Source organism: Montipora foliosa, chromosome 2 (genome assembly GCF_036669935.1).
Source record: "Montipora foliosa isolate CH-2021 chromosome 2, ASM3666993v2, whole genome shotgun sequence".
NCBI lineage: Eukaryota > Metazoa > Cnidaria > Anthozoa > Scleractinia > Acroporidae > Montipora > Montipora foliosa.
Window position 1 is genome coordinate 54,354,551 of NC_090870.1, and position 12,500 is coordinate 54,367,050.

Here is a 12,500-nt window from a genome sequence, read left to right on the forward strand (position 1 = left end):
GCACTGATTCAAATTTCATTTCCCATAATTGTATTAAAGCAACTCCAACCTCCTGGTTCGTGCCGACAAATTGACTATTTTTGCTTACTCCTGAGCTATCATTGCTAAAAATTCCAGTTTCTTTTATTACCTTCCATTCAATACTCTAAACCGCCAAATTCAAATCTCTGTTGCAGGTATGATTTTTGTAGAAACAAAGGAAGGATAGGAGGGGAGGGATGTGACACTATACTGGGTAAGAAATCGTCTAACTTTGCAACAAAGTAATACAATGACAACATCCTTCTTTGGTACAGTGCTTACAGGTTCAGAAGATCCGTGTGAATATTACATTAATACGTCATTGACATTGTAGGAGACTATGCCATTTGGGTAACCATTCTGGCGTAACGAGATGCCACAACAACCTTATTTAAAGCATCTCTTTCTGATCTTAAGAAAACGTTACTCCAGAATGGTTGCCCAAATGGCATTGAAATATTCACACGGATCTTCTTAACCTTTATGCACTGTACCAAAGAAGGATGTTGTTTGTCATTGTATTACCTTATTAATTTAGGCTAAAAGTTTATTTGATCGAACGACGCCTCAAATCTTGCAACAAAGTGGCAAATAATTCTTACTTGTGCACTGAGCAGAATTATATCTTTCCTTCCTTCTTTAGGTTTGGCTGATTTGCAAGGAATGTGTAAACGTGACACAAGTTGCACTTTGAATAAAGACACAGGATTGGGAACTGCTTTCACTTTGGCTCATGAAACAGCGCACAGGTGAGTTTCCATAAAGTTGGATCAACAGGTGCTTTTTTTTTCGTGAGCCTGCAAACAGCTTGTCCATTAGTCATCAGCTGGGAGTTTAAGAAACGACCACGGTTACGACTACGACATCGCCACAAAACAATAATATAATTGGTTAAAAGAGCATAAATAATCGTGCTGCACGTGCAGCAATGATTTTAACAAGTATCTTAGCGGTCCCCTGCATAACGACGATGTCACATCAACAAATTTGGGGTTTTGACGACAATGCAAGCATGCAACAGAGAATCTTTCATTCTCTGTTTTCATACTGAAACCGCTAGTACCAATTTATTTTTAGGATACTTCGCCCATATTGTAGGACGTGAACAACAGAGTCAAGTTATATTTTGAGGTGATTTTTTCGTCGACCGTCGCCGTCGAAGATTTCAAAGTCCCTATTCTAACCTTGCGAGCAGTTGGTTTCTTCTTCGCTTTCCGAGAGAAAAACCATTGTGAGTAACGTTTTCGAGCTAGCAGCTCTTTGTTGTCAAGGATGAACAAATAAAGGGCCTGGGGGCCAGCTTCTCGAAAGTCCCGAAAACGTTAACTTTCGACCCCGCTTATCGTTTAAAAAGCTTTTAAGATGACAAAAAGCAAAATGATCATGAAGTTTGTCGAATTATTAAGTCTCTCCGTTCTTAAGATGCAAAAGTCTCTGGACTTTCGAAATAATATGAGCTAGACCGGCTTGGTCGCGCACCGGTGGCTCAGTTGGTTGAGCATCGGGCTGCCATGCGGGAGTTCGTGAGTTCGACTCCGGCCGGACCAACACTCAGGGTCTTTAAAGAAAGTGTTGCCTTTGTAATTACATCCGAAAATCATGGTTAAGACTTTCAAGTCTTCTCGGATAAGGACTATAAACTGTAGGCCCCGTCTCACAACCCTTCAATGTTCATAATCCTGTGGGACGTAAAAGAACCCACACACTTTTCGTAAAGAGTAGGGCATGGAGCTCCCGGTATTGTGGTCAGGCCTCATTTCATTCATTCATGTGCTGGGTGAGCATGGACTAATAGCGGCTGCCGGCGGCCCCTGTATATGCTGTCCGATCTCACCCATAGATTACTTGCTTATAAAGCGCATTTGAATATGATAACAGAAAATGCGCTATATAAATTCATTACCATTACCATTTTGGTCAACCGGGTTGGCTCGTAAGGTGGGTCATTCGCCGATGTTTACCTGGATTTGCTCGTGAATAGGAGCGTGGTAAAAAGGCAATAGATTGAGCACAGCGAGGAAGTGGCAGGTATCCTCCCGAGCCAGTCTCATCGAGATCCGTTGATTTTCTGGTAGCACTCTACTAGCGCAAATTTCTCCTTAGCTAACCGTTGGCACCTCTATGCAGGCTATTCCGCCATGTAAAGCTCTCCCATGCAGAATGCTGCTCCTAGCCTTCAACACAGGGAACTTCTTAGTTTACTCGACCAATGTCATAGATCAATAAAATACCAGGATTAGCAAACGGCTTTATATTTTCCACAAACATTATCATGCTCTTAATCATTACTGCCAATTACGGCCTAAATCGGTTATCGTAATTTTTCACTCTTGAATTGTATTTTTCAGTTTGGGAGCTGAACACGACGCCGACGGAAATCAATGTGAGGATGGTGTTAACATCATGGCGGCTCGAGCGAGCGGGAAAGAAACCGCGTTTTTATGGTCATCGTGCAGCAAAAGTTACATCGCAAGGTTTCTAGGGTAAGAATAATGATTATTTTTAAGAAATCATCTTACCTATCTCTCTAATACTGGTCGCCAAAGACGAACTTGAAGGCAATTCTTTCGCTGTAATTATGATCAAAACTAAAATCAAGGACCTATTGAATCGGGTACGTAATTGCCAGAAACTACTCCCACAGTGTACTTTTCTTGTGTCAAGGTATTCTTTTTTCTGCAGACAAGAATTCAATATACAGTAAACATTTGATTACCAAAAGTAGGAAATTGACTATTCGTCACGCCAGTTGTCAAGACCCAAAGCGATTTATGTAGACAAATAGGATTTTCAGTTTACCACGAAGGTATAAGTTTGTTGCATCAGTTGCGCATCAGAAGAATTGATTGAAGTGGACGATCGAATGAGATACTAGGTAAAAATTTTTCTCCAAAATGGTTACCCTCAAGGAATAATCACATATAATATCAACGACGACCTAAAGAAAAACCAAAACAAGCTCAACAGCCCGGTCTTGATCGTTCCAAAGAAAGATTTGTTTATTTTGTTACCCTATTTAGGTTTGGAGAGCAACCTGCTAAACGCCTTATATCCTGTGTTAGCAAGTTTTATTCTGCTCTTAACCTTAAGTTATTTTTGAGAACACTCAGCTGAACTGCTGATCAAGAACAATACTGTCGCAATGTTCATGAAAGTTCTCCAATCGAACCAATTTGTTCACTTATCAAATAGTGAACGGAAATTAAATTCTTGGATTTATTAGCCCTGTTTTTTGGTTTTATTGAAACGTGAATAAAAGTCTTGCATAGAGTGTGCTTCCCACTAGGAACATGTTTCTTGCCATTGATCTCACCAACGAGTTTCATATCCGCAGTTCAATATATGATTCATTTCATATATCACTTGGTTCATTAATTGTTCACTGCTATTTTTAGTTCGACCCAGATCTAGATCTCTCACTATTGCGATTGTATTTAACGGTCTTCTCCAGAATAACGGATACTTTTGAAAATGTATGTTTCAGCATACGAAACGTCAGGTCAAATTTTGAATGTACTGCTTCACAATGTTTATTACTGCCTTATATGTTATTTTTTTTCATTACACTTTGATGGCCGAATAACAAGAGTCTCTATGATATAGGTATCGCATTCTACTCGTGTAGAATTAAGTATTATGGAAAACCCCGCATTCCTCACCTTTTCTCCAGCTTTTGAAGAAATCAAAACATTTCCGTTGATTTGTTCGCATTCACTACTAAAAGACAACTTAATTTAAATTATTCCAGAACTACACAAGCTGAATGTCTCAACGACAAAGCCGAAAACGCAGTGGCAATACCACGAGAAAAACCGGGAATAATTTATAATGGAGACGAACAGTGTGAACGCATGTTTGGTGGCGGGTCGCGCGTTTGTGATATCCCGAATTTAAAGCGGGTGAGTAGCAACAATTCCCCGGGGTTAACATCTAACTTCTCCTTCTTAAAAAAATAACTTACAAATGTTCTTAAAGCCCTAAATGTACCAGTACACTACAGCCTGCAAGTCATCTCACCACCCAAAAATAAGAAATGCTCTGCGTTAGAAATTGGCAGTAGACTTTTAAGGAGGTGAGATTACGAGCTGTTCACAGCGACCAAGCTGACAACGCAAGCTAGGAGGATGTGCATGCAAGATTTTATTTCTTTGGCTTCAGGGGCACGAAATGTAGAGAATGCCGCTTGTAGACCACAGTCTCCGGGTCAAGCTATTCATCCATTTGAGGTCGGTAAAACGAGTTCCTGTATTACAGGGGACAAGTTGTGTGCAAAGGGCACGACTTGTGTGAAAAGGCGATTGCAGTGGCGCCCACAACTACCGTAAAAAACTGCAGATGCACAACTTCAAGTTGACAATCTTAGTGTGAAATGGCCTTTCCTCGGGATGAAACTAACCTGTTTCGCCTGTTCTTTCAGCCTGTTCACTCTTTGTCGTTACATTGAACAGAGAGAACAGAACAGAGAGCATCGAACATATACTGAGGTTCCAACTGTTAAATTGATAACACACAATGGCACCCCGACCTAGGACTTGTATTAGACAATACGAATTTTGTATTCAGTAGACAATATATCCTTTTATAATACCCATCAAATCACTACTCCTAGCTCTCAAAACCAGACCAAACCGATGTCGAATTACTATTGTCTATCATTGGCAATTTAAAACCGATTACCTAGAAGCGCTCTATCCCAAAGTAAAGAGCTAGATTACGGTATAATGCTGGCTGGAAATGACAATGAAGTACAGATTACAGTTGACAATTAATTTTCACTGTTTTTATTTCATCTTTTACCTGTCATCCTTTATCTTAAATTCTCTTCTTTCTTTATTTTAGAACATGTGTGTGAGACTATTCTGTTTGAAACAAGATGGCTATTGCTCCTCAAACGATGAACCAGCAGCAGATGGTACTGAGTGCGATTATAACAAGGTACAACAACATCCTTATTCTCCCGTCCTTTATATAGTTACTTAGGAACACTGAAAAGTAAGAGAAGTAGAGTTCGATCTTCAGCGAATGTGAAATGTTTTCTCTGTAAACGAAACCGAAGTTAAGTGAACTAGGCAAGAAAAGCCATTGGGTGTAAAGTAATAATAACGATAAGGATGATGATGATGATAATGATAAATCGGAACTGAGGAACCTATGCACAGCCTCTAAAGTAGGCGATCTTCAAAGAGAATTTAGGAAGATTTGACACAGATCGGCCCCTAGCCTGTCTATTGAAATCATTATTCACAAAGTAATAATAATTATTATGATGATGATGATGATAATGATAAATCGGAACTGAGGAACATATGCAAAGCCTCTAAAGTAGGCGATCTTCAAAGAGAATTTATGAAGATTTGACACAGATCGGACCCTAGCCTGTCTATTGAAATCATTATTCACCCAGCTATAGTTTTAAATTACGGTTGAGAGAAACTAAAAGGATGCAAAATGCAGTCATTTCAAACTCCTTGTCAAATGGCTTGTACTGACTCAAAATGTCTTCCTAAATAAACATGTAATTATTACACCACAAGCGGCTTTAAATTGACGTGCACGTGTTCCTTAATTATTTTTACGTCCACTAGTGGTGCAGCTATGGAAGGTGTGTCACAAAGGGAACCAAAGGCGATGAAGACGTTGACGGAAACTGGGGAGCCTGGGGAGACTGGAGCAAGTGTTTTCCTTCTTGCGGGGGAGGGATAAGTGAACGAGTGCGCGAATGCAACAATCCTGCGTAAGTGATACTATACAACTGCTTCACAATGGCGCCGATCTGACGCCAACCGTTAATTAATATCTCGTAATCGAACAAGAGCAAGTTGACTAGTTGCTCAGCGAAACGAAGCGTCAAGTATCGCTGAATCTCTCGCTTCATCGTCATTAATATAATTAGCACCATCATCACCAAGATGTCCTCAACCGACTGCCAGGCGCTTGACCGTCGAGTATCGCTCGTTTTCCCACATATGCGCTTCATGTTTTCTCCCTAATTCAGTTTACTGCACTTCAATATGATGGTTTAATGACGGGCATTATATTAGAGAGGCGCGGTGGCCTCATGGTTAATGTGCTCGACTCCGGATCGAGTGGTCCGCGATCGGGGTCTGGCCGGGGACGATGTGTTGTGTTCTTGGGCAAGACACTGTACTCTCACGGTGCCTCTCTCCACCCAGGAGTATAAATGGGTACCGGCGTAATGCTGGGGGTAATCGTGCGATGGACTAGCATCCCATCCAGGGGGGAGTATAAAAACTCTTAGTCGCTTCATGCTACGTAAACCGGAGATAAGCGCCGGCCTGATGGGCCTTCTGGCTCGTAAGCAGTGACTTTGCTTCTACCTTTTATATTAGAGCCCGTCGGAAGAGACGGAAGTCCACGCTTCGCGCACTTCTTCTTCGGAACTAGCCGGATGGAAATGCGGCCATTTGGGACCAGAACAAAATGAATGGATTTTTCCCGTATGAGCATGAGAATTGCCTGAATTTATGAGGTCTCCTTGAATTGTCTTTATTTTCATAAAAGGAACGATAGCTGCCTGCCGACATCTTGATGTGAATGATCCCACAGATTTCGATTTTTCCAAAACGCTTCCAAATCATCAGCAATTTTTTAAAACTAGTATGGCAAAGGCCTTTTGATCTCTGACTTTTCATGGAAGAAAGAAAGGTCGTCGCTCGAAAGGAGGAATAAGAAAGCTTTATTCCTGATCCACGACCCATCGCTTGTTAAAGGATAAATGGTTATAATACGGTGTATACTTTTTTGACGATTGCAGGCCAAGGCGAGAAGGAAGCTTGTGTCAAGGAAAAAGAGCAGAATACAGATACTGTTACAAGGTAAATGATAAGTTATTTGTTTTTGTCAACTGTATGGTTGTGATTCTAAATAAAAGTGTGATTTTTTAGATTTTTTTTACTTAGAGCAGAGTGGCTAGGAGAAGATTTTGGAAGGACATACTATAGTCGGGGATAATGTCTCTGATGAGCGTATTTTGATATTCGACCACGTGACTTAGATTTCGTATGTATTCGCCGCATGTTATCTCTCTTAGTGAGTCGCACAATGTGTGTGCATATGTCACTTTCGAATAAAAGAAAGGAATATTAAAAGTACAGCCATACTGAAAGACATATTGATTTAAGTGAGTTTTGCATTGTAACAATGGAGACTTTTCGACAAACGGCGCGGCGATGTTACCAAAAGGCAAATTGAAAAAGCACCACCAAACATATAAATCATCAATTAGTGAACAATTAATTATTTTTAAAACTTTTAGACATTGCATTCCCAAGTTCTCAAGTGTTATGAAAAACGTTGACATACAACGACATTTACTTATACTTAAAATTTCTGCTGAGCTTAAATACCGTTTCAACAAACACTGTTAGCGCATATAATTATTTCGGTGTTTTTGTAGCGTAAAGTTACACGAACTTCCATGATGACGCAGAAATATTGCAAAACGTGAACTTGGAACATTGAAATGAACTTTTCGTTGACGTCGCACTCGTGGCCGTTGGTTCCTCATGAGAAAAATAAAGCAAAAGTTGATATTAATGAGTAATGATCGTTCTATAGGTGATCGTAACCTTTTCTTTCATAAATCTTCATAATGCAGAAATGCCCAGAAAATTCCCAACATCCAAGGATGGAGCAGTGTATAAGCAACAGGCACGTCAAGTTTCAAGGAGGACGAACGTACAACTGGATTTATGATCCGAACTATTCTCAAGGTTAATTTTCATAAATTTGGTGATTCATTAATATATTAATTGATTCCAATTGCATGTATTAGGAAGGCCCCCAGCTATTTGCAGTTCCGCGTTGGCTGCCTCAAATGTATGGTCATCGGCAGGATAAATATATCCCCGTTAGGAAAGGTCTATTTACAGAAAAAAAAAAAACATGTAAAGGCTAGTAGGTGTCTTTGTCATATGAATCGTCTCTTTAGAGAACGACGTTCTATTGAAAGTCGCTAAAGCAACGATGATCTTATCCGAAGGTTGAAAGTTAATCATCATCATTTATTTGTCTTAATTTTGAAAAGAACTTTACAGAGTACAACATGTTGTTAGGCAAAGAGACCTAAAGAAACCACCAGGCCCCAGTTGTTCAAACGATGGATAGCGCTATCCACCGGATAAATCACTATCCAGCGGATAAACACTAGCAAAACCGATTGAGTTATCCACTGGATAGTGATTTATCCAGCGGATAGTGCTATACATCGTTTGAACAACTGGGGCCAGGCGTATAGGAGAGGCCACCTCGACATCACAATATGACAACAAATAATGACTGCGAAGGTGTGCGACTAGGATAATTCAGGTTCAGTTCCAACGCTGCTGAGAATCTTTTGGATGGGCGCATTTAACTACGAGGGCTCACGTGGATATTCAAGAATTCCTTAAAATTAACCCTCTGTAATTGACTCTGTCGTAAGCTCATGCTACCAAGACAACGCGGGACTCGGGACTCGGGACCCTTAGTCAGAGCTAATGGCGCACTCCCGAAGACCTGATTTTAAAAATGTCGTGTTTTATTTAAAGTCAGAAAACCTGACCGCGATTCGTGATCTTTGCACGTTTTTTTCTTATATAAGATTACCCAAAGTGTGTGTTGAGTTGCACAGCTGCGAGATTTATAACAACGTTTGGAAGCGTAAGGGACGGGACTCCATGTTCTGACAAACCAAACAGTGGCGTTTGCATCAACGGACAATGCAAAGTAAGTACTACCAAATCTCTTTTATGGTTTACACAACACTGACCCTGCACGAAAATCGTCAGAAAAGTCTGTATGACCTCAAAATCTTTTGAAAGCATAGATGGGAAACAATAAATTAAACTTATATATATGACGTCATTTTCAATTTCAACCCTGGCCGCAGTGGTAGAAGGTGAATAATCTCATCCTTGTTCCGTTTCTACTTCCGCTGTTGTACCTTACTGTAGAGGCTAACAGAGTGAAATCCTCTTTCTATTGCATGTTTATTCGTTTCAATTTTGGGTTTCCTTTCTTCAGACTGTTGGATGTGACGGCGCAGTAGATTCCAGAGCGCAGAAAGACAGATGTGGAGTGTGCAATGGTGATGGATCTAGCTGCTCTGGAGGCGGTAACCAAGGCAACAAACCCACACCTGGACCCAAACCAGGAACCACGCCAAGCCCCACAGCAAAGCCAACAACTGAGCCTACCCCAACTCCCAGTACCAAGCCCCCTGCACCTAGCGGAGGACTGGTGAAATTCTCATATAATGAGATTCCCGGATACGGTATGAAAATGAAGGTTCTGTCGAGTGATGCAAAAAAGCCACATTACAAAGCTAACAATGACCTTAGAGCGAGTTTCAATCGAGTGTCGTAAAGCCAAAAGCAAAGTAATTACTTTGGTCAATCAAAACGGACGAACAATGAAGTAAACCAATCAGAACTCGATGCAATTACACGTAGCCGACAGAAATTAAAGCGCGGGAAAATGTGCACATGCAAGCCACGATTGGTTTTCGTTTCACCTCTGATTGGTTGAAAAAGTGGCCCGAGAACTTTGAACCAATCACCGAGTGAAGAAATGCAAAACCAAAGAAATTCGCTAATTACTTTCGACACTCACTTGAACATCGCTCTAAGTCTACTAAGACAACTACTCTTAGTTCTTAAACCGCCTACTGTACGGGATGTCGCGGGATCAAAAACTCCGACCGGACCAATAACTGAGGAGAAAGTGCTGGCTTCGTAGTATTGACATCTGCAAATGGTCAGACTCTCTAGTCTTTTCGGATGAGGACGATAAGCCGTAGGCCCTGTCTCACAACCCATGAATCTTCATAACTCTGTGGAACAGAAAAGAACCACATACTATTCGCGAAGGGCAAGGTAGGGAGTTCCCGGACCGGTGTTGTTGTTAGTCCTCTGTGATAAAGCTAGAGAGCCGTAAGTTAAAAATGGATGAAAGGTTAATTGCGTCTCCCTCTCTAAGTAAAGTTATCTTATGGTACTTCACACTGGAAGCACGAGAATGCTTATGGTATCATTCCGATCCTTAAACATTTTGCATGCAAGTATAAGTCAATCTAGATCTGTTTTTTTTTTTGTTTTTTTTTTGCCTTTAAGGCAGGGTATCATCTGTGTTATGGAGAAGCTGCCAAGGTTTCTACTTTAAGAGAAACTTTCTGGTAGCCACTTGCACTAATACAGTTTGTTTTCTCTTAGTGTCATACGATTACTATCAAACCATCGCTATTCTTCCTGTTGGAGCTCGAAACATCAAAATTCAAGAAGTTACAAGATCAATTAACAACTTATGTAAGTTACTGGGTAGCGACTGATATAGTATTTTTAATAATTGGTCGAATCAGATGAACAATCATTCAAAGACCAGTCAACAGACGGTAGCAACGGCATTTTCCCACATCAGTCAGTTCAAGGGAATGAGTTCAAATCAGTCCTCTAAATTCCACCACGTGACAATGCTGACGAAAAAGATGAAGGAACAAACAATGATACGTTAGAATGGGAAATCTTGATCGCTGATTCGACCGTCACGTAAATACACCACTAGTTTATGATAAGAGAGTTTTTGACAAACAAGACTTTCACTCGGGTTACGCCTGCTATTTAGAGTGGTTTTCAATTGAGTGTCGAAAGTAATTAGTGAATTGCTTTGGTTTTGCATTTCTTCACTCAGTGATTGGTTCAAAGTTCTCGCGCCACTTTTTCGACCTATCAGAAGTGAAACCAAAACCAATCGTGGCTCGCGCGTGCACATTTTCCCGCGCTTTGTATCGGCTGCGTGTAATTACTTCGAGTTTTGATTGGTTTTCTGGATTGTCCCCGTCCTTTTTGATTGGCCAAAGTAATTACTTTGGTTTTTGTTTTACGGCACTCATTTGAAAACCGCTCTAATCACGAGTCCGAATTGATTTGCATTAACTTGACATTTTGTCTCACTGCCTTTCTCACTGTTTTCAGTATTGGTGGATGATGAGTGGAATAGCATCATCAATTATGATACATACAAAGCTAAATACGGTCCCAAGAGATTCAAGGGAGTGGGAACCTCCTTTTGGTTCCGAAAACGCAACAACAAAGAGATTATCAAGTCACGAGGCCCTCTCAAAGAGAGACTGGAATTACTGGTGAGTCCACCATGGCCGGGAAGGCCCGATCCAATCGTCTTGTAGCAGGTGTGTTACCTCGGAAGATGCTTAACTCACAAAAATTCAAAAAGAAATTAAGCAGGAAATTAAGACAAAGTTCTGTTTCGTTGACAGATAATTGTTGCCCGATTCCTAATAATACGATCAGTGATATTATAAGCGCCATAAGAAATAGAGATTTTCTGGTCCTGCACTTTTTAGGACAACCGCTGGAAATTAAATATTTTGTGTGGCAAATAAAATAAAATAAAATAAAATAAAATAAATCAAAAGTAATAGAAGAAAAGAAAATAATTATTAGACAACGCTGAAAAAGAACATGACCCCCTCCTTTCAATAAAAAGCACTCTTTTTGGTGATGAAAAGAAATTAACAATCTCTGAGTAGTTAAATTTGAATTTAAATGACTAATACAAACTTAATTTTTAAATTGCACGTCATGAGCAAATAAGTGCATCAGTTGTAGAATGATGACAACTGTCGCAGCTGTAGGCGTTTCACTCGATAACCTCTGTAGCGTTTTTTTTTTTCTTTTTTCACAGTACGAAGCTAATAATGAATGGGAACGATACAAAGTCAATTATGAATACATCAAGGCTGAAAGAACTCCATTTAGAGATAGCGACTTTCCGGAGCTTCTTCGTGAGATGGACGAAGTCGACAAACAACCCTTCGAAGCCAAGAAAACCAATCAAACTACAGAAAAGCCTAAAACGAGATGGATCATGTCTTCGAAAGGATGCTCTGCTTCATGCGGTGGAGGTAACAATAATTATTTATATGCTTTAGATTTAGTCTAAGCTGGATGTCGGGCAAAAAGAAATCGGAGGAAAAGCGAGCTCCGCCCCATTACACTCCTTCAGTCTCCCGCTTGGCGATTTGCTATTCGATTACTTTTCGCCCTGGCCTCTTCACCCTGTTACTCCATCACACAAGCCTTCGTGTTCCCGGGCCACAAAAGGGCAGCAAAGGAGAAGTGCAGCGTATTATAAGGAACAATCTTTTTACCGCCGAATATCAGTCGAACACTATTGGAAGTATCGGGGTGCTTAAAAACCCCTCTTTTATTTGCCAATACTCGGTGCTAACTCGATGGAGTCCATTTTCAGTCTTATGTCGCTATAATGCTGCAAAATCCCTATCCTGTAACATGAAATTTCCACTGAGAAATTTCAGTTTACTGAAACCATATTTCACCGCTTCTTTGACCAACAGAACATGTACTCTGTGTCTAAGAGTAAATAGTTATTTGATTTGTTTATGGCCACAGGAGTAGAGAAAATCACGGCTGTGTGTGTTCGTGAAGACGATAAGTCGGCAG

At 40.5% G+C, this 12,500-nt stretch overlaps 1 protein-coding gene across 2 annotated transcripts in view; it reads left to right on the top strand.

Annotated features, from left to right (window-relative positions):
- LOC137993568 (A disintegrin and metalloproteinase with thrombospondin motifs 6-like) overlaps window positions 1-12,500 on the top strand; it is a 25,469-nt gene that overhangs the window by 7,512 nt on the left and 5,457 nt on the right. For both annotated transcript variants that reach the window (XM_068839506.1, XM_068839505.1), the window contains exons 8-21: window positions 177-235; window positions 665-770; window positions 2,370-2,504; window positions 3,770-3,920; window positions 4,861-4,956; window positions 5,607-5,755; window positions 6,797-6,857; window positions 7,640-7,754; window positions 8,624-8,748; window positions 9,046-9,295; window positions 10,233-10,325; window positions 10,992-11,158; window positions 11,722-11,941; window positions 12,450-12,500. The exon at window positions 12,450-12,500 is cut by the window's right edge and continues 76 nt beyond it. In XM_068839506.1, coding sequence (XP_068695607.1) covers window positions 177-235; window positions 665-770; window positions 2,370-2,504; window positions 3,770-3,920; window positions 4,861-4,956; window positions 5,607-5,755; window positions 6,797-6,857; window positions 7,640-7,754; window positions 8,624-8,748; window positions 9,046-9,295; window positions 10,233-10,325; window positions 10,992-11,158; window positions 11,722-11,941; window positions 12,450-12,500 — 1,778 coding nt within the window. The remainder of the gene's footprint in view (window positions 1-176; window positions 236-664; window positions 771-2,369; window positions 2,505-3,769; window positions 3,921-4,860; window positions 4,957-5,606; window positions 5,756-6,796; window positions 6,858-7,639; window positions 7,755-8,623; window positions 8,749-9,045; window positions 9,296-10,232; window positions 10,326-10,991; window positions 11,159-11,721; window positions 11,942-12,449) is intronic.